The 22,306-nt window shown below is 38.1% G+C and overlaps 2 protein-coding genes across 2 annotated transcripts; one reads left to right on the top strand and one right to left on the bottom strand.

The window, feature by feature from the left end:
• Positions 1–88: 88 nt before the first annotated feature.
• On the bottom strand, positions 89–6,152 carry LOC122974079 (G protein-regulated inducer of neurite outgrowth 3-like). The gene is made up of 3 exons (XM_044341953.1): positions 6,075–6,152; positions 2,485–4,176; positions 89–1,674 (listed from the first exon to the last, which is right to left on the bottom strand). Exons 2-3 carry the CDS (start codon positions 4,097–4,099, stop codon positions 341–343), a joined length of 2,949 nt encoding a protein of 982 aa, XP_044197888.1. The 5' UTR covers positions 4,100–4,176; positions 6,075–6,152; the 3' UTR covers positions 89–340.
• Positions 6,153–10,081: 3,929 nt separating this feature from the next.
• On the top strand, positions 10,082–19,672 carry LOC122974172 (protein phosphatase methylesterase 1-like). The gene is made up of 14 exons (XM_044342133.1): positions 10,082–10,153; positions 10,867–11,056; positions 11,167–11,224; positions 12,040–12,091; positions 12,302–12,456; positions 12,571–12,661; positions 13,555–13,620; positions 14,076–14,220; positions 15,094–15,211; positions 15,400–15,444; positions 16,715–16,779; positions 18,849–18,916; positions 19,164–19,194; positions 19,391–19,672. The coding sequence occupies exons 2-13, from the start codon at positions 10,925–10,927 to the stop codon at positions 19,183–19,185; spliced, it is 1,017 nt and encodes a 338-aa protein (XP_044198068.1). The 5' UTR covers positions 10,082–10,153; positions 10,867–10,924; the 3' UTR covers positions 19,186–19,194; positions 19,391–19,672.
• The last annotated feature ends 2,634 nt before the right edge of the window (positions 19,673–22,306 follow it).

The following is a 22,306-nucleotide window of genomic DNA, read 5'->3' as shown; positions in this document are numbered from 1 at the left end:
AACAAAGTGATCATTTTAACCCAAACCATGATCTTTCCCTAAACCTAACCAGACTTTAACCACAGTGTTGTCAAATCATGAATCATTGTTATTTTTTAACAGTCATGTGTAACGGTTTTGGAAAGCACAGACAAATGATGTTGTCCTGCTGATTACTGCCGATAGGGGCGCCAGATTAGGAAACGCTTCTATGTGTCGTTCTGGAGTGACATGGTCAAACCATGTTTTGGTTGTTTAATTTGGAGGACTTGTTGGATTGTGCTCTATCTGCAAACAGTGTAGACACCTCCTTGATGAACATTTGTGCTTTACAGGTGTGAGCAGGGTTTCTGGACCAGTCTCAGTCTGCCACAGCGGACGCCTTCCTGCAACATCCCAAAATCCCTGCTCTCCTCTTCCTCTTGTTCTTCACCTTGCACCCCCTCAGGCTGCTGTCAGAGCAGATGGACATCCTCAGAGTCCTGATGTGTTTCTTCTGCTCCCGAATCTTTGACTCAAGGTGGGACTGGATCGCTGTACCCAGGGACTCCAGATCCACCGAGGCACCGTACACCTCCCATGTCATCCCCTGCTCGTCCCACGCCACCTCTTGTGGCTTCACCATGTCGTCCCTTTCCTCTTTGTCCTCTTCCTCCTTGTTTTGCTCCCTTGCTTTCTCCTCCTCCTCCTCTTCATCCTCCCAGATGCTGTCAGCGCTTGCGTCTCTGTCTTGTTTTTGTCCAAGATGTAGCTCTGATGCAAGTGTGGGGCTCTGCTCAAAGCTGTACGTACGCAGACAGGCAGGGAGGGATTTAGCCTTGTCTGTCACAACAGAGGGAAGCACTGATTGGCTGTACATCTCAATGTCAATCTTGCAGACATGCTGGAGGGGCGGTTGGTCGGCAGGGACGACGAACAATGACGGGACCATTGGCGAGGTCAAACTATCTGACTGACAGCTCGAAGAGCCAATCAGAGAGGAGGTGGGAGCTCCCCTGTGCAGGGTGGGGCTGGTGGAGGCAGAACGTTCGACCGACTCCACCTCCACCTGGACGCCCACCTCCCTCTGCTCCACTTCCTGCAGATGGAGCTTCTGAGTGGGTTCGGTCATGGTCGCTGCCTCCCTGTTACTCTTGGAGCTTGCTGGATGAGTGGAAGGGGGAGGAAGAGGAGAGGAGGGAGAGAGAGAACTCCCCAGACCATCTTTCTGTTTACTACTCTCCTGCTTTATCTTCTCTTCTTTCTTACTCTCTGCACCCATTGCCCTTGATGATGGGATGTTGCTACTAGCAGTGATGGCATTTGGGTCTCCCAGGTGACCTGGTTTGCTCAGCAGGGTGCACAGTACGCTCGTATCTCCTGGCGACCACCCTTGGTTGTCAGTCACATCGACCCCTTGCACAGCCCCCTGGGATATCGCCAGTCCTCCTGCAGCTGCCACTTTGGTCGCAGGCAGTTTCAAATGTTCTTCCTTGACAGCAACGCCTGTTTTCACTGATGTCTTGGTGATGGAGTCAAAGGTGAGACCCCGAGTCAGGCTGGTATTATGAGGTGTGCTGCTGATTTCCACACCGACAGATCCCACCGCTGCAGGCTCTGGTGTGGATCCTCCCCTTGTTGTCAAGGCAACAGTAGTTCTGGTTTTGGGGCTGGAGGTGGCCAAAGGACCCAGGGGGCTTGAAGTCACACTGGAGCCTGGAAGAAGAAACAACTGTTGGAAAACTGACTCACTGGCAAAAACAGAGCATAATTTATTCATCTTATTCTACATTTTATTTTATTCTTTGCAATTTTCTTAATAACACTTGTCTTTAAATTTGGGAAAACAAATGACACTCCTAAGTCTGTTTACTAACTGTTATTCCAGTACTTAGTAGCGTCTTTACTTTACTCTCTCAAATCAGGATCAGGGCTTGATGATGACATTCAACTCATTCAAAATAACTTTTTTTGTCAACTTAAAGATAAGAACCAGAAAACATTAACGAGTGCTTGTGGTAATGACTCAGGCCATAAATGTAAATGATCAAGGGTCTTTTATTAAAGGCTATAATTCAGCAATTAAGAAAAGCTAGGAGACGTCCAAGAGAGATTATAAAAAGAATGTCTCAAATGGAAGCAGTAGAGGCCGAGATATCATGACTTTCAGTCACTATTATCATTAGTCAAGCCCCAAAAGCACTGGATCCACATTTCCCATGATGCAACTAAATAGCGTTTTTAATTAGACCCTTTCTGCCCCCTGAACACACATCTTTCCACTCCACCCCTCCACCTGTTCATAATGCATGATTATTAAAAATTGTAACAAAAACACTCCATTCTTTGATCCAAACAAACATTGCTACCACACAATTGATGAGCCATATAATTTCTATCCCAGAGATAATCTTTCTTTTTTCTTTTCTTTTTTATACAGTTCCAGCTCTTTAAATAACTGAGAACCAGGTGATCTCAGTTCTGGGTCAATGCAACCTTTGATTAAACTGCATGACGGTAGATTACCTGGAGCAAAACCAGGACTCTTCTGGACCTCCTTGTTTGGTCCACAGCTGAGACCTTTATCAGGACCAGATCCAGGACTCCTACTTGCCGAACCAGGTCTTGGAGAGAGTGTCAAGGAGGAAGACAAATCTGCCAGAGCTGACTTTGAACTAGACCGAACTGGTCCAGGCTTAGAAGAATTTGAACTGGCTTTAGGATCTGGGCTGGGCTTAGCACTGGTGTCTGCATTCTTGAGGTGGTCGTCTTTGGACCCTGATAGACCAGTTCTAGAGGACAATGGAGAAATGGATGCAACAGGGTTGATCTTAGAGCCAGAGGCTACCAGAGAAGGTTTAGAAGTGGACCGGGTCGGACCAGGTTTAGAGCTGGAATGATCAGATTTAGAGCTCAGATTAAACTCAGATCCAGGTTTACAACTTGGACTGCTTTTAAGATTTTTAGGATCTAGATCATCCTTTGACCCCATGCCAGATTTAGAACCCATACCCATCTTAGAATCAAGGCTATCTCTAGAGTCCATCCTGGAGCCAGTTTTAGCATCCAGACTGTCCGTGGACATTGTCTTGGCTTTAGAATTTGAACTGGATTTGGATCCTGAACTAGTGCTTAAATCTTTACTCTCAAAGTTCTCCTTGGACCCTGACATGTTACTGGTTCTAGCTTTTCTCTGCGTGGATGGATTAGGACTCAGGGAACTCGGTTGGGTGGTTTTGGTACTGAGCAGTGCTGATTCAGCCCTCTGATTTTGCGATTTTGGACCCACAGAGGACATCTCGGAACTGTGAGTCCTTGAGTCATGTCTGGTCTGCTCGTTTAACTTTGTTGTTGTGCTTGCTGGTTCTGATTTGGGTGCTTTGGGATTAATTGTTGGGGTTCGATTGGCCAGTTTTGGACTGATGACGTGTAAATCTCCTCTCTGACTGTGGACAGTCGGGCTTACAGGAGGGTGTAGCGTTTGAGGTGACTGGGTCACATCTTCTTTCCTGTTTGTTTGCATTTTTAGGCTTACTGTTATTTTGCTTGTAGTTTTTGTTGTTGGTTCAGTCATCACTGCAGTATGTGGTTTGGGGTTCAAGATGTTTGTAGATTCTGATCTCAGTATTTGTGTTTTGACTCTTTCGGTCATTCTGGGGTTGCTAGTGATTGTTGTCTGCTCTACCCGGAGTGGTTTTGGACTTGTCATGATGAGTGTTGGGTTTGGGGATTTCAGCCTTTGTTCGCCTCTGCTGTTCACTGACGCCTCGGCTGTTAGTGAGCGAGACAACGCTGGAATTTTGCTTTTTTGCCGTGAAGGATCATCTCTCTCCCCTGGTGACATCACAGTGGTTTTTAGGGTGCTTGCTGACTTGTCAGTTTCCATAGTAACTGTTCCTTTCACCCCAGGTTTCCCACCTAATTTACTCCCACTGTCTTTTTTGTTCCCACCATGCAGCTTCAAGCGGGGGTTGCTCGGTGAAGTCAGATTGAGGTTGAGGTTGAAGTTAGGCTCTGCCCCCCTGTTGGCATTAGGATCTATGTTGCTGAGGGCTTCTTCAAGCCCTTCCTCTCCTGGGATCTGGCATTCTGATTGGACGACATCCTTCTTGCGTTTAGAAAGATTTGGGGATGTTTCCATGGTGATGGTAACTGTCTGGCCAGTGGAAATCAGGGAACAGAAATTTGCCTGTAGACTTTGGCAATCAAGGGTCGCACCTGATTGGAGAGAGAAACAAATGATCAATGCAAAATAAATATAATTCCTAAACTATATACAACTGATCAAACCAGACGAAAATAATGAATTGATTTTATTCAAATGAAATTATAGTATGTACTTGATATTATTCATATCATAAAAAATACCTATTTTCAGTACCAATAGTTAAGATATTGTAATCTGTGATGCCATCTTGTGTCATTATAGATGAAATCATGACAGAAAAGAAAATGTTGAAATTTTGAATATATTTTCCTAGCTGCTACTATAAATATCAACTTCTTTCCGACAGCTATTTTCTATGAAACAGATGAAGCCTCTCAGGATCAGATTTCACTATTGTTTGCCTTCCCCTGCTGTGCCTGACACATCGGTATTCATGACTAGATTTGTAAATTGTTAAAGTGTTTCCTTGTCTGAATCAAGAGTCTAAGGGTGGAAGATACTGTGCACTGCATAGATCGTAAAGTCATGTAAGACAAATTTAAGATTTTGGGCAACATAAATAAACCCGAATTGACTCTATGTGCTCATCAATTTATGAAGATCCCCAAAACTTTGTTTTATGAGGATGCTACACTTTTATATTCTCTGTGTCTGAGATGTGATATGTTACCATTACATTTGGAAACAATGTATGATTATATACATATATGATATGATATGATATGATATGATATGATATTTGAACAGGATTGGCTTTTTCAGTTATGTGAGTAAAATGAAGTAGAAAAGGAAATGCATTTTGCTTTATATTGTCCTTTATATTGTAACTCCAGAGTTAATAAGTAAAACTAAGAAAGGTTACTTTCTTATGGAAGAAGCTGAAATTATGAAAACACTTTTGGTCCATGTGAGTATTTGGATAATGCCTGGTCATTAGCAAAAAATGTTTTGTATAGGTATCTTTTACATGTATGTGTATATGTGGGTTTTTTCTGTGTAAAACATTCCTCCTTTACTAAACACAGTATGTAGTTTGCAGATATGATTTAGATTTCTTTTTTCTTTGGATTGTCAGTCGCTAGAAGTTTTCATTTATATGTCGTATCATTATGCGTCATGTAATCCCATGTGGGATGAGAGGAATGTAATTTTAATGGTGTGCCACGAAAATAAAACTGAATTTAGGGCTGCAGCTAACAGTTATCTTCATTATTGATTAATCTGCTGATTGTTTTCTTGATTGTTTTGTCTATGATATGTCAGAAAATAGTGAAAAATGACCATTATAATTTCTTAGAAGTCATGGCGATGACTTCTAAATTAATTAAGCCTCAAATTCCACTTATGAGAGGCTGCAACCAGCAAATGTTAGTATTTTTTGCTTTAAAGACTAACACAGTCATTACATTATCAAAATAGATGCCTAATAATTTTCTGTTGACTAACAAATTGATTAATTGACTAATGATTGCAGCTCTAATTCATTCATTCCTTCATATATCATCAATCAGCAATAAGCCTTTTAAGCACCATAAACATATTAAATCACTATCACAGGAGCATCATGGTAATGTTTTAATAAAGTAAAGTAATAAAAGATTAAATACCATTAAGCATGACAAACTGCAAGTCTTTAAATTGATCGATTGATTACAGAATTAATTAATGATTCATGTAATAATAAAAATCCTGTAGGAAAAAGGACAGTATATTATTTAAAAACTCATGATAGGAATGTTAAAGGAATATTACAGTGATACCTCAATAGAAACACCATTAAAAATAACGAGCTCATCATAATGTAAAGACTCATAAATCACAATATAAATAGAAAGATTTAAATACCACAAGTCAGCATTAAATCACTGTGATCTCACTACTGGGTATTATACTGTGGCAATCTTAAACTCATTACATTTCATTCATCCCCCTCTCTGTCTCTACGTACCTATTCAGGGTCCACAGACAGCATCGGTCGACAGAGGCGTTGTCGACGGTGGAAATCCCATCCTGCTGTCTGACGACTGCCTGCCAGGAAAGATTCAGCTGCTCCGTCGCTTTTCCCTCCTCAGAGCTCAACCAGAGGATGGATTTATGAATAAATAAAAGGATGAGAGAAAGGGAAAGAGAGAGGGCAGATGGAGATACTGTCTCTCTCCTCTTTTTGCTCCTTTTTTTATGATTTCCTCTTCATTTGTTCTCTATCAATGTTCTGTAATTTCTTCTTGCCTTCTTCTTTTTCTTTTTCTCCGAGTCCCTCTTCATCTCCTCCTCTTCCTCAAGCCTTCACCTCCATGTTTGTCTTCTCTTCCTCTTTTTTTAACCTTTTTTCTCTTCCTTTCTTGTTCTCTTTCTAGTTCTTCTCTTTATCCATCTTCTTGTCTTTACTGCTTTTTCTTCTTTTCCTCCCTCCTTTTTATTTTCAGACCTCCTCTTCTATCTTCCTGTCAAACGTCCTGTTGTTCTCTCCTCCTAATAATTATTTTTATAAACCCTCTTTAGTCTTTTTCATCCTTGTTTGATAATAGGAATTATACCAAACATACTTACAAAATCATTTACAGAGAAATTTTAAAACAGTAAAATTTGAAAACCGCCATTAGCACTGCGTGAAAAAACACAGTGTTCTCATTCATTTCAATGTGACCGCTGCACTGGCATCTGGTTGTGACAACAACAACAGAACACAGAGTGGTGCAGTGTTTGAATATTTGATAAGAAATTAATGGATTTAAAAGCACTGACTTTTTGGATGACTGAAGCTTCATATTAGCTTTAGATAAACTTTTAAATACATTTTGCACAGAAGGACTGTGGATTTTGTCCCCCACCACTAACACCGTAAGTGCATTATGAAGGGATCTTCTAATGGTCAGTATGAACAGGAGGAATGATTACAGCAAGAAAAACATGTTTCAATGTTTATTTGGGTTCCTGACTGTTGTTTTAAGACAGACTTGAAAAATTGTGAACCCGTCCTTTGAGTTTTTCTCAGGTGCATTTTTGAGTAAAAACCTGAAAAAGGTACTGTAAATGTTTTAGAAGTCAGTGATATTTCTAATGTGATGGCACCTTTTGATTTATGTGTTGCAGAAAGCAATATTAGTGAACCAATACACACAATCACCAAACCTGGAACTGGGACACCTAAAGTGAAAGTAGCCATTATTGATGTTATGAGTTACACCTGTGTTCAACGTTCAAAAGGTCTGCCATAAAGAAACTGTCAATCTCCAAGTGTCACAGTTAGTCCCATCTGCAGACCAAATCTCATAAAGACATTTTACCAAGGGCCAATCATTTTCAAAGGGGACATATCATCACACATCACTTTTTGTGATTTTCTTTCATTTTTATACTGTTCTGATGTTGGATGTTAAACAAAGACAAAGTTCCAAAATGTGAGGCGAACAGATGTAAAAATGCTCCCTGAACGACAAAAATCAGGGCTTCAACCTGCTCTGAGCAATTCGTTTGCAATGTTACCTCTACTTCCACCTCGTGATGACATCAGATTGTTTGTAGATGCCCACAAACAACTGTCCGTTCCGTAGGCTTTGTTGCTAAGGTTGTTCCATGTGTTGTTCATGTTGTCCTCTCTCATATCTTGGATTGGATTCGGGCTCCAACATGTACAGATATATTTGAGAAGTTTATATTTTGAATAAAGAACAAGAAAAAGAAGTGAAATCCTGCTACTATAGTTTGTTAACATAGCCTCTGGAGCTGGAGGAAGCTTCCTGAAGCTGACTGATCAGAACAGAGTGGGCTCATTGTGAGGGGGGCCTTAAAGAGACAGGGGCTAAAACAGCCTGTTTCAGACAGAGACTGAACTGAGGGGCTGCATAAAGGGCCAGTAGAAGATAAAAAGAGGACTGTAAATCAAGCAAGATATTCAAGTTAAGCCCCAGAATGAAATATAGATCTGGAAATGTGCATGATATGTCCCATTTAAATGATCAGTTCCAGCTTTGTTTGCTTTTCTTGCTACATACATACATAGTTGTAGCTATGCCTTCATCCATTGGAATCAAAGACCTGGTGAAAAAGCCAAAGAATGAGGCTTAAATTATGACTGAGATCGATCTGCAAATACTCTACAGCAAGTTTTAAGCTAACTCTCAGATTCTAGCAAAGCAGGTAGAGATTTACACATTAACTACCAGAAACGTCTCAGACTTTTGCCAACATGTCACCAGCTGAGACTGCCAGCAAATTCATGACGTGACTGAAGCCTCGATGGATTTAATTAAATTTAAGAAAGAAAGATTTTTGACTCTAAATTCTGTCTTTCCTCTCGTCTGTCACGCCAGCTTCACCTGTCTCAGCCAACAGGACACTGCACCAGTGATGCTACCTGACAACAACAGCTGACGAGGTATTGTCCTGTTGTATGTTTGTGTGTCTGTAGTTGTACACCAGCAGTCAGACAGCTCCCCTGGTTACTTGGTCGATGGATGTGGGACTTGGTAGACAGGAGGAGGAACAGCTCTTTCTGCTGTATAGTGCTTATTAAGGAAAACCTGCTTAATTACCTCTTACACCCAGACGCACCCACATATACCAACACATATACACACACACCAGACTGAAGATAACTAGCTGTTGTTTGGACGTCTTCCTGCTGAGACGCAGCATGTGGGAGGAGAACTTTGATACAGAGCAGTAAGTCATCTCACTAAAACACCAGAGACACTTTTTATCTGATGTTTAGGCTGATTAGTGACAAAAACTCAGTTAATCTAAATGGCCTTCTTTTGAATCTTTGTGGTTTGAACTGATTAAACGCAAACACAACTTGAAACTGAATTGGGAGATTTTCTCTGAGGCTTCAAAAGAATCAGACCTAATGTTTCCTTGCAAATAGCACAAAATAAAAGTTGAAAGCCAAAAGTTTTAAGAAACAATATTACCAACCATTACATTCAGTCTTAGATTACACAACATTGATACCAACTCAACTGTTGTATTGTAAACTAAAATTAAAGATATTCAAGTTCATTTTACTGGTGAAAGTATCTCATTCAACACTTTCATTCAATCAGCCAAGGATTTAATCTCCCTTCTCCTGTTTAGAAAATGTTATTTGCTGTGTAAGCAGTCTTTAGTACAAGCTGTCAACAATATGTCCAACTTTGTGACTATTTCAGTGAATTTAGAACTTTTCAGAAGTCCTGACGAGTTTATTTGTCAAAGGAAAGCCAAATGGTTAGATACCTAACTGCATTTTGTTGTCTCAGTACTTGTACTTTGTGCAATGAAAATAACGTTGAATCTAACCTAATCTAATCTAATCTAATCTAATCAACAGATTAGAATCAACTTCTTCCAAACATAGTAAACACAGTTGCAAAACCTAGGCAAGAGTGAATTTGTATAGAGTCAATTTGTGCTACTTGTTTGTCCAACTTGTCTGCAAAAAGTTTTAATGTAGGAAGAAGTGGAAGAAGGCTAAGAGCCGAAACTAAAGCTGTTGTTTTTCTGCTGGCTAAACAATGAAAAGTCCAATATAAATACAGTTTTGCTATATACATGTATAAATAACATTCAATCTGTTGGTCTACTAGCCAAACACATAGCAACATCATCTACTGGATCATGGCAGCTTTTTGAGCTGCTAGTTGTTGGTTCACTTTTTCTGTTTTTTGGACTCTTTGTCCTTTTGTTATCCTTCTGATGCCCTCAGACTTTTTCTGTTTTTAGTTGGACTTTTTGAGGGGCTCTTTCATTTGTGTTGCTTTTGTTTCCTGGTTTTAGTTTTCTCTGTTCCCTTGTGTGTTCCTCCTGTGTTTTTTTGTGTCACCTGTTTGTTTACTTTAGTTCCTGTTTTATTTTGTAATATTTCCTCCTTGTGTCTGGTCACTTAACTTCCTGTGTTTGATTATTTCATGTGTCTCACCTGTGTCTTGTTTCCCTCACCTGTGTTTCATTTGCAATCACCCCCTGTGTATTTATAGTCCAGTGTTCAGTTCAGTCTTTGTCAAGTTGTCTGCTTCTGTTCGATGTTCCTGTGTCGTCTGCGTTCTGGTTCGTTCCCATGACTTTTTTTCTTTTTCATTAAAAAATATCTGCATCGGATTGTCTCTGCATTTGGGTCCACCTGCTCCACTCACCCACCCTGACAGTACTGACAAATGAAAGAGCCCCTCAAAAAGTCCAACTAAAAACAGAAAAAGTCTGAGGGCATCAGAAGGATAACAAAAACCAAGGAATTCAAAAGACCAAAAAAACAGAGTCCAAAAAACAGAAAAAGTCCTGGTATGACATGACAGGTTTACATGGAAACAGTTGATAAACTTGGTGGCACTCTTCTGAAGTGGTGGAAGTTTAAGCATTAAACAAGCTAGCTAAGAAACAATTGCTTTTTCCCATTAATGTTGAACATAAACAGGAGGAAGCTAAAATTATAATGCATGCTTAGGCTAAAACGTAGCCACACTGAGTTATAGGTATGCTAGTTAGCATTGCTAAGTCCCCATGTTAGACTAGCCATAGCATTTAGTGAACCAAATAACATTCCTAATCCTGAATGCCACAATTAAGAGGAAGGAAGTTAGTATCATATTTTTAATTTATATTTATTTACCAGAGCTCCATTTTTTCCCCCACTTTAGCGGTTAGCTAACTAGCAGTCCAACAAACTATGGTTCTTTGGAAGCTTACCTTGGAAGCTGTTTCATAGTTCATCCAGTTTGTGTAGGTAATAAGTGTTTGTTTCTGTGTGTCTCCATGTTGACCAGTGAGGTTGGCCGTAAGCTAGACTACTCACCGGTGTCTTGGCGAGAGTATTTTGACCAGATGGAGGACGTGAGCGTGGGGCTGGCCACCAGCAGGGACGTTTTCAGGGTTTATAAAGCTGGAAATGAGGGACCTCTGCTGGTTCTGCTGCATGGAGGAGGACACTCTGCCCTGTCCTGGGCTGTCTTCACTGTGAGTATCAGTCGATAACTTAATCAAATGCCTGACTGATTGACTGATTGATTCATGGCAGCTACATCATGAATAACGGCAGCATGTCTTGGTGTTTTTCTGTGTTGCAGACAGCCATCACCAGCAGGGTGACCTGCAGGATACTTGCCATGGACCTCAGGGGTCACGGTAAGGTTTCAGAAAACTTCAGAAAATATGCAATAATGAATTGTTGAAATCAAAGACTAATTGTGTTTGAAATTGGACTAAAATGGATTATTCTATGTGGAAAACAACATAGGATAGTTAGGGTAAAATTTCTTGTATGGAAATACTGCACGGTTTGGATAAGTCTTGTGATCTTTGTTAATGTTATTGGACTTTGCGCCAAACATTATATATTTATAGGTATGATTTAAGAGGGAACTCTTTAAAATTATACCCACTTAAATCTTTCTCTAAAAAGAGAAAAAACTTTGTGTTGTAAATGCATGGAATGAGCTTCCAGAGGATGTAGTGCAGGCTGGTCAATAAGGGATATTTTATATAATTATAAAGTTGATTTGTGATTATTTGTGGAATTATTGTTATTTTAAATAAGTATATTGTGGTATTGTTTTGTAGTATGGTTTGTTTTGAGTTGTAGAGTCTTGTATGGAGGATATGTATCCTGTACCTGAAAACTTCCAATAAATTTCAATTACCCATCTGTAATTTATTTTAAAATCAGTGACAAATGCAAGTTTATCTGCCACTTCATTCATTTTGAAGTCTGGTTTCTGTTGTCCTCTTGTGATCTAAATAGTGTTTTAAAGGTATTTCCTGTCCGACAAAATTATGACTTTAAACTTTTTTGGCATAAAAAGACAATGTATTAAAGGTTATTGGTATCGTACCAGATTTACACACAAATACTCCTTGATTTTTATACTTTGATATTTCCAGCTGCTGTAATGCCTCTAATGTTTGAGTTGCATTATTGTGAGAATTTGTCCTCTGTTAAGGTGCCACACTTGTCCGCCAATCAGATGACTTCTCAACTCAAACTATGTCCAGGTAGCAAGACACACAAAAACACAAATGATTCATCTCATCTCAAATTAACAATACTTTGCAAATGTTATGTTACCAAAACAACTCTTGTACTGTTACTTGTACAAACTATACTGCTGCTACTACTACTGGTGATGTTACAAGTGCTGCTACTCTTACTATTATCACTGCTCCTATCTGCTTCTCTTCGATGTTTGTCCCTTCCCCATTCAGTGATGTAGCCAATGTGATTCAAGCTTGCTACGGTCAGACTGCTCCCCCCATCATCCTGATTGGCCATGGCGTCGGTGGGGCGATCGCAGTGCACACAACCAGCAACATGTTGCTACCGTCCACTGTGGGCCTGGTTGCTATAGATGTCGTGGAAGGTAAGAATGTGTTTGTAAACCTCTTTACTCACATTTCTCTTGTTTTTTTTAATGGGCTATTTTGATTTATATTAATTTACAAATATCTTCTTCACTCATCTTCTTCTCATTCAGGCAGTGCGATGGATGCACTCCACAGTATACAGAACTTCCTAAAGGGAAGACCCAAGTCCTTCAAGTCCATGGACCATGCCATAGAGTGGAGGTGAGCTTTGCAGTTCAAAACCAAACCTTGCTGGAAAGCTCACATGCATGTTTCACCAAAATTCAGCCTTATTCCACAGGGCAGAGCTGGCCCAAAGTCGGCAGTAGTACTCCTAACTTCAGCTGCTTCTCCACCTAAATCCAACAAAGTTAAAACAAAGTTCAAAGGATTATGACTTAGTTTTTACCATTGGCTCCTGACTTATATACAATATTTTAACATGTGTTGAATACCAATTAATAACTTTAACAACTACACAACAACTACGTGTGTGTTCAGTCAGAATACACTAAACGCAATTAGAATTTATTATTATTCCTGTAAATTTGACTGGTTTGGTTTGGTTTTATTCTGTCATCAAACAACTGACACATAACACTTTTCTGCATATTCACAAAAAACAAAAAAAGTAAAAACACATAAATTCAAACCAACACAGAATATGGACATGCAGAAACACAAAACAAACTAACAAACTGTAAACAGCATATAAAACAAAGTGTGATGCACAAAATTGAAGCAAGACAGAATAAAAACATTAAAAGACTTTCATGAAAATGTTCATGAACATTTCCTGATGAAGTTCTGGGGGCTGAAACATTATTAATAAAATGAGTACAAGTGTGTGATGTTGACATTGTGCTGGACTTTTTGGTCCTTTCACAGTCACAGTTTATGATCTGACACAGCTGTCCACAAGATTTTCTGGAGTGCAAGAACTTTGTGTGTTTCTAATCGAGCTGCTTCTAAAATTCACTTTGCGAGAACACCTTTAGACATTTGAATATTTTCATGCTATTCATATGAACCAGTTAGACACAGCTAGTATCAAATTAGATTCAAAACCTTAGAACAAGAAATCCCTCCCAACAAGTCTTTTCCTTGTCTTTCAGTGTCAAGAGTGGACAAATCAGGAACCTGGAATCTGCCAGAGTCTCAATGGTTGGCCAGATCAAAAGGTAGGCTGGCTCTGATTGGTCAGTTAGAGATGCAAACTTCACCATTGATTTCCATCAGTTTCCACCATCATCTCCGTGTTTGGAAGTAGATTACAGATGATTGTTGGAGTGCTATCATGGGCAAATTGTGTCTTGAAATTGTTACCTATTAGGGTGTCTATCTTAGAAAATTAGAGGAAAACATATGCAGATTATTGACTTCCAGTTGGAATTTGTCTATTTTACAAATCTAACATCATGAAGTTAGTCTTTGAATACTATATTTGCATAAATGTAAGAGCATATTAATGTAGTGTTTTTGATTATACAGTTGTAGCCCAATCCCAACATAATAAAATGATTCAAAGCTATTCAAAGACACCAAAGCTAAATAAAAGTGGATTGAACTTGACATGACTAAGGGACTCTGACTCGCTATGATAAAGGCCTCTCTTCTGCCTCTTACTGTGTGTTAGATGTGAGGTAGAGGAGGTCGATACTCTGGAGCAGGCCAGCCCGGCGCCTGATTTAGTCACTGAGCGCAACGAGGAGTTCTATGATCAGAGCTACGTCAGTGACAAAGAAAATGCTGCCTCAGAGGTGAGCCTCAGTGAAGGCCAGGTATGAAAACAACTGCACAGACACACTGATGGTAAAGTAATATTCCATTGACTACATTCATATCAAGCATCTTACTTTTCCGTTTGTTTTATGCTTTTAAGGATGTATTATATTAATTACCAAAGCACTTATTTTATCAATGTGTGATAATGTGTTGTCATTCCATTGACTTTTATTTTTGTGGAACCATTATCATTTAAACTGTATACACACAAATATGTAAACATGTTAATTATACTTGCAAGGACATTGCGTTGACTTCCATTCATTTGCACCAACACCCAAGCTTACTTTCTAATCGTTCAGTTACTTGCATTCATTCCCTCAGCTCTCTTCTAAATAAACATATATGTACAGTATGTACAAATGTAACAGTACTTCAATTGACTTTCTTTCATTACCAAACCCCAGAATGTAACCACAACTCTTAAAATGTAATTTTTCTCATAAATTGAAAAAACAGACGTACATATTGACATGTCTAATAACACTTGTGTGACTTCTAATTCCATTGCAAGTCAATGGAATCAGAAGTATACACACAAATATGTAAACATGTTAAAAATACTTAATATATATAATAAAACTTAATAATACAGGGCATTGCATTTACTTCCATTCATTTGCATTAACACCCAAGTTAAACCTTAAATTCTAATCATATAAATATATTCCTTACCTGAGAAAAGTCACCATTTACTTGCATCTTAAGATGTCTAACAATAGGTTATGTCATATCCGATTCCATTGACTTGCATTCATTCACCAACTTTTACCCCTCCACCCCAACAGACAAAATGTATACACTATGTCCTGCATTAGTAAAAATATCATTGATCAACCACCCTGTGTCTGTCTGTGCATCCATGTCAGAGTGTGTACAAGTGGCGTATAGACCTGTCAAAGTCTGAAAAGTATTGGGACGGCTGGTTTAGAGGAACCTCCAACCTCTTCCTGGCCTGCAACCTGCCCAAACTCCTGCTATTGGCCGGTAGGTATTTAAAGACATTTATACATTACTTTTAGGATAAAAAGTTTTACCATGTGTATATTAGCTGCTGTAAAATATTACCTTACCTAAATGTCTGTTTTATGTAACTATTCATTTTGTTACTTGTCTAATAGTGAAGTAAAGCATTTTAATATTTCATACATAGCCAAAGCTGCTTGTGTTTTCAGGCATCGACCGGCTGGACAGAGATCTGACAATTGCCCAGATGCAAGGTGAGAGCCATATAAATCTGTCAGTTTTGGTACAAAAAGTTGTAGATGGTGCACACAGCCTTAACTTTTTACACAGTCATTGCAGTTTTGTCACAGACTTGCATGTAAAAACAGCTATCGCTTTTTTATATGTCACCATGGTAATCTGCCTAATCTTTACAGGGAAATGCAGAAAAGTGATATCATTAATTAATCTTTTATCTTATCCTGCAAGAGTACTTTGAGACTTAAAGTTGCTGGGAGTTACATAATCTGACAAATTCTTTTAGGGAGTCAGTGACAACATTAGCAAATTTAGTGTAAATTTCAACCAAATTTCCCAAAAACTGGAAAAAGAAAAGGACACCGTGAGATGATGTAATTGAAAGAGCGGTAGTCAAAGCTCAAATGATGGAAAATCATGTGGAAAACGTGATGGAAATATGACATTTCTGTTTGTTTTATGTATTCATTTTAGGAATGTCACAGTCTCACACTCTCATTGCTGACCACAGATCTGATGTTTTCGTCTCTTCAGTGGAAGTGACGTTTAAGTCACATTCTTCATATACATCATTATTTATTTGCTTATTCAAGTCTGTTTCATTGCACTTTGTCACATTTTATTTTTATTGACATACCTACTTTGACCTCAGCCAAGCATATAAACTGGTGTTTTTTTTTAAATTTTTGAATTTTGTGTGTTTCCACTCAGGTTTTCAATGCACAAATTGAAAATGCACATCAAACAGGTGGATTTAGAAGGAAATTTCCTTTATGACATGAAAAGGCACTGTTCTGCCCAAACAAACCAAGCCAAAGAGTTGGTGGTTGGGAAGATGTAAAAATATCACCTCCAATGTGTTGGTCTTCTACAAAGAGGGGGGAGGGAGAAGCTGAAATTAAAAGTGGTGATGGGAAATGTAGTCCTAATTTGGAGAATCAAAATGCCACATGTAGAGTATGTGGAGAAATATTGTGATATTGGGAATATTTGACATTCTTTTCACACTGTTTCTACACTAACTGGGGGAAAAGATGAAGGACATCTTCACTGCTGCAGAGACATCTCCAGGGACAAACTCTCAGATGTACACAGATACACACACCTTGAAGCGACAGTTCCTCTCCAGAGACAGCTGGTTCTGTCAGTCAACAACCACACTGGAACTGACAGCCCAAGAGTGTGTGTGTGAGAGAGAGGGACAAAAAATGGCATATGTGTGTGTGTGAGTGTGAGTGAGAGAAACAGACATTCAGAATGCGAATCTTTCTTGCTGTCTGTCTTCAGGTAAATTCATGATGCAGGTGCTGCCCCCCTGTGGCCACGCAGTGCAAGAAGACAAACCAGACAAAGTAAGATAACCATTTATGTCACAGTCTATCCACATTACTGTGAATCTGATCTCTATACAACCATTATATAGCATCTATCACTGTCACTCTGCCAATTGCATTATCCTTTCAGGTGCTGAAAAGCTGAATTTGTAGAGATGTTTTTTGAGAACTGTTTTTCTAACAGCAGCCAGGATGGAGCATGTTTCCAGATTCGTTATTTTAAAAAAGTAAAAGTAGCATTATTAAAACAAAAAAGTAGGCAATTAGTGGGTCTTAAATAAAAAAATACTTCAAATTTTTCCTGAAACTAACATTTTTAAAGGGCAATTCTGGTGATATGTTTTTGTCTTTATTGTAAACAAATCCCAACGAAAAGATTGAAAACCAACCATGTCTACCCTAAAAATGTCTAAAAACTATTAAAAACACATCAACAAGCCACATTGTTACATTGGGTGACATGTTCCTTTATCACCATGAACACACATACACTGTAGTTAATTTTTACTCAATCCCACACACACACCATCCTGCATAAAAAAAATATATTTATGCCTTGTATCATATAAGACATTAAACCACACAAGACAGAAAAAAATAAAAAGAAACAAAACAGATAATTACATAAAGCTGCCAAACTGGAATTAAAAATAATAGCAGAGTTGGGCTTTGGCTACAGGTTTGTCTATCAGCAATAATTAACGATTATCAAAGATAATTATTACTTATTAAAATTAATAGAAATTATTAATAAGAATTAATAATAATGGGGCACCACCCTGGGGTCATGGAAAAAGTTAACTTAGGCTGGAATGCATGGCAGTAGCAGCCAGGTACAAGCTCTCTATGTGTCACAGGGCCGATGGCATGCTGTTTTTTTGATAAAAAAAGGAGCACTTGAATTAACAGCCAATTCTGACAGCTTGACTAGATTGCATGGGGGAACACTGTAAACACTTAAATAGTAGTTGCCATTGACCCTGCCTCACACGGGGCACCATTTTGTTGGGCACTGGCCACACATTTGGCTATCAGCAATAATTAATGATAATCAAAGACAATTATTGATTATTAAAATCAATAGAAATTCTTAATACGAATTAAGAATAAGAATATTATATATAATATAATATTATTATAATATAATAATTAATAATATTAATAACAGGGCACCACCCTGGGGTCAGGGAAAAAGATAGCCAAATTCAGTCTCAAAATTTACTAAGCTATCAATTTGGTACTTTAATATATAATAATTAACTACAAACAAAATCACTATATCAATAGCTAGTTAAGGTTGAAGGATTTTGGAGTTCTTTGCAGAGAAGAGGTTGGCAAAATTCACTCTTTTACAGCATTAAACAGACAGCATGTATATCCAAAAGCATTTATTTAAAAGGTAAAAGAACAAAACACACAATATGTAATCTAACTAAATGTACCTATATTCAGGTGTATGTGTGTGTTGAAAAACAATGGCAAGATGGCTGTAGTCACCTGGTGACTGAGCACACAGTATGCAGACAATATGGCCGACAAAGAGAACCACAGAGACAAAAGGCCAGACCATGTGGTGTCTTGAATCCACGTGTTGCCAGAAGGAAAGTGTGCAAGTTGGATTTTAAATCTCCCAACTGTGTGGGTCTCTGTTCAAGGCCAATTGGTGTAGGATAAAGGTGCCAGGTTAGGAAGAGATTAGTGCAAGTGGATGTAACGTGTGAAGCATGCCTACATCAACTTAGCATTGTGGCTATTCAATAACATGACCATGAAAAAGACATCACAACAACGTTTCCCTAACCCGTTTTCCTCATCAAATCGACAATTAGAAGGTATAAACACAGCCTTAGAGTCTTGAAACATGTGGTTGGCCGGTGAGACCCAAGTACTTCAGGTTTCTGAAACCAGGATACTCCAAAAACCTGATCATAACCAGGATACTAATGTTCATATAAACACTCTCAATGAGAATTAGTCTTTTTGCGGCCACCTTTCCACTTTCAAAACTTTTTAGCCCAGTTGCCTCACTGCCATCAATAAAGGTTAATCAGATAATATGAATAAATTGTTCTGCTGTGTGTGTGTAGGTGGCTGAAGCTGTGGCCGCCTTCCTGTTGAGACACAAGTTTGCTGAAGCCAGAAGAGAAACTAGGAGGTAAAACACTCAACTAATTGACAAAAATACAGTAAACCAACATTAAACAAATACTTAAAGCCCATAATATAGTCTGCCTCTGTCCCAATCAGAAGGCAGAATGTCTTGTTTTGACCCTTTTCAACTGTCATGCTTATTTTCCTTTTGACAAGCTACAGAGCCTTTGTAATAGTCACCAAGTCCTCCAACTGTTAAATCAAAAATGTACACTACATGAAACTCAGATAATGCTGTTTTCTCACTCCAGCTCCAACTCTTTCACACAATGAGGTCTGCAGGTAAGATGTTCAACACCTACACCTGTTTTGGATATAATATAAAAAGTACTGATTAATATATCTGCAGCTTAAGAAAAACGATTTTTGAATCAAAATTCGCTCAAGACATAATTTGTAGATTAAAAAAAAAGAGCTGGTAACTACTGCGGCCCTACATGTTGTTATGAATGCTCTGCGTCTTTCTGTTTTCTTTCAGACCAGCACAAATGAGCTCCAGATTTGGCGCTGAAGACCAGTACAAACCTTCATTTTTTCCTCCCAACTTCATACTTTTATCAGTTGCTGCTGAGGTCTCTAGTTTAAACTTTAAGACAAAAATGACTGTAAATCTAATAGTGTGTGAGTTGTGAGACATTTGTGACTGACTGCTGCTTTAGTTTCTGTTCCTCCGTAATGTAACTGGCCAACTTTTTTATTTAAGTCTGCAACTATTATTAACTATTATTAACATTGAAAGTACTGAATATAACACATTACACAAAAATAATCCTTTACAGATAAAAGTACATTTTCTTTCTGTCCCAATTTTACTGTATGTGGACCATTGAGCTTTCTACAGCTACTGTCCAGTAGCCCAGAGCTATGGAAGCCCAGTTCCACTAGAAAAAATATGGAAAAAACCCCCAATAAGATAAAGATAAAATATTAGGAATGACAAAAACATCACGGTAACTCACGAATATTACTTTTTCAGTAAAATATTTTAAGAAAACAGAGTCATGAGTCAGGCTTTCAAAATTATGAACATTAACATTACAGTAAATAAAAGAATAGGAGTTATTTATTTTGAATGACTAAATCAGCACCTCACTTTTTTCCATCTCAGACTTTCCATGGTGTTACTTAAAAACATTCATCATGCTAAAGTGACTATAGCTAGCCAGAAAACCACACCATGATAATGTTTCAATACACCCTTCCAAGTTCCATTCAGAGCTGCTTTTGATATTCGTGCCTTAACTCCACTCTGCAACATTGCAGTTATGTCCCCGTTTAGCTAAAAACAGCTGTCTGTGTTTGATTTTGCTAAATTAAACAATAATTATGGATCACCTTCTCACCTGTTATAGTCATGCCAAACAATGTCGATAAAACTTTACAGCTTAAAGACAAATGCCAAATACTTCCAGTTTTCACCATTATGGTCCAAGCCAAACTATTTTGAAAAAAACCCACTATCATTTGCTTAAAGTTATAAGTTTAAACAACCTTTTTATGCTCTCACTTCACTTTGTGGACTCAAGTAAAGCTCAACTAGACTGCTAAACTGGCACCTAGCTAGCAATTAAAATTACTGTAACTGTAGCTAGCGTTGGATTAAATGAGTAATGACAAAGAATATGTGAAGAATTGAAGTTTTATGGCCTTAGATAAAACACTAAAGATACCAACCTTGTTAGCTTTGTCCTCCATTTTATTTCTTTTCCTCACAAAGGGAGTAAAGGTGAACAAAAATCCTGCTCAAACTAAGGTGCAAGGCAAATAGTTTTTTTTAAAAATGTCAAAAATAAACAGAAGAGTATGTAACTTCAATTTACAAATTATTTCTTCAGAATGAATGAAGAAAAAAAAATCTTTTTATTACCATTAACACAGGGAGTAAAAGATGTTAATAGTAGCAAACAAGAAAAATATGACTGCCTAGGCTACCAATTTGCTCTCCACTGCTGACTCCTATCAACAATTAGATGTTCTGTTACTTCTTATTGATGATGATGAAAATTAATTTTATCTCCATTTGTCTGAGATACGACATTCCTGGATGTACCTGTTGTTTACATGTGTAGCATTAGTACCCAATAAGCGTTGTCATAGATAAATGTTTGTAGTTCAGCTCTGTCTCGGTCTTTTGATTTATCTTTAGTGATATTTCCATCAGAGTTTCTCGAGAAAGTGATGTGTGTGGAATAAAAACTTGAGCAACAACAACCACCACCATCAAAAAGTGCCCCTTCAGAAACTTACCAAAGTGGGTTGCATTCAATGAAAAATAATGTATGTTGTCTCTTGTAATTATGGTTTAGTGTTTCATGATTTCAAGTTCCGTGTCTTGTAATTACAAGATTAACATTGCATATAGCGTTTTCTTAATTATGATATATTTTTTTCATAATTATAAGACAGTTTAGTTCTTTTGTCTTTGGTAGAAACTAGGTTTACAGAAAACTCAAGGCCAGTAAGTTTAGTAGAGCTCTAATGATTAATCGATTAGTTGATCAACAAAATTAATCACCAACTAATCAATAAACCAAGAAAATAATCAACAGATTAATCAATAATGAAAATAATTGTTCATTGCAGCCCTAAAGTTTAGTGTAAAAATAAGAATGTTTTTACACTCAGTTTTACTTCAAATACATTTACTTAACCTACAACTCCTACATTGCTTCCCACAATATTAGTTTTTCCTTTCTTGAGTTAAAGTGCCTACCATCATTTTGAGTACATCTTATGATTGCTGTATGCTTAAAGGACAGGTTCACAATTTTTTCAAGTCTTAAAACAAGTCAGGAGCGCAAATGAACACTGAAAGAGTTTTTTCTTTGTTGTAATCAATTCTCCTGTTCATACTGACTAGACTGTCCGACAAAGATACCTAGGGGCCGATTGTTTATGTTGTAGTTTGTTATACACGGGGAGTAAGGTGGTTAGTGTAAAATTATCAGGATCAGAGCCAATCAAAGGTAGAGTAGGAGTGTGTCTTTCAGTCTCTCCCACAAATGATTAGGGTTGAAGGTCATAGTCATACCCACTTAATATGACTAACTCAGACTTACATCACTCACACTGAAAAAGCATCTGAAGGGGATCTTTTAATAACCAGTATGAACAGGAGGAATGATTACAGCAAGGAAAACCTCTTTCACTGTTCATATGGACACCTGACTGCAGTTTTAAGACCCTTGAAAAATTGTGAACCTGTCTTTTAAAAGCTCTATTGGCCCTTCTTGAATGACTTTTAAAAATAAATGAGGAATAAATCATGTTCTTCATTTTTTGTAAGTTGTAGACTTAAGACTGTAGACTTTTTACAAATAAATGGTTGTTTTCACTTACAAAATAGCAAATTACTCTCAAAGTCAGGGTAAAAAGTATAAACATGCAGATGTAC

The sequence above is a fragment of the Thunnus albacares genome, chromosome 22, assembly GCF_914725855.1.
Source record: "Thunnus albacares chromosome 22, fThuAlb1.1, whole genome shotgun sequence".
NCBI lineage: Eukaryota > Metazoa > Chordata > Actinopteri > Scombriformes > Scombridae > Thunnus > Thunnus albacares.
Note: the sequence above shows the minus strand (reverse complement) of the source record. Positions and strands in the feature narration are given on the sequence as shown.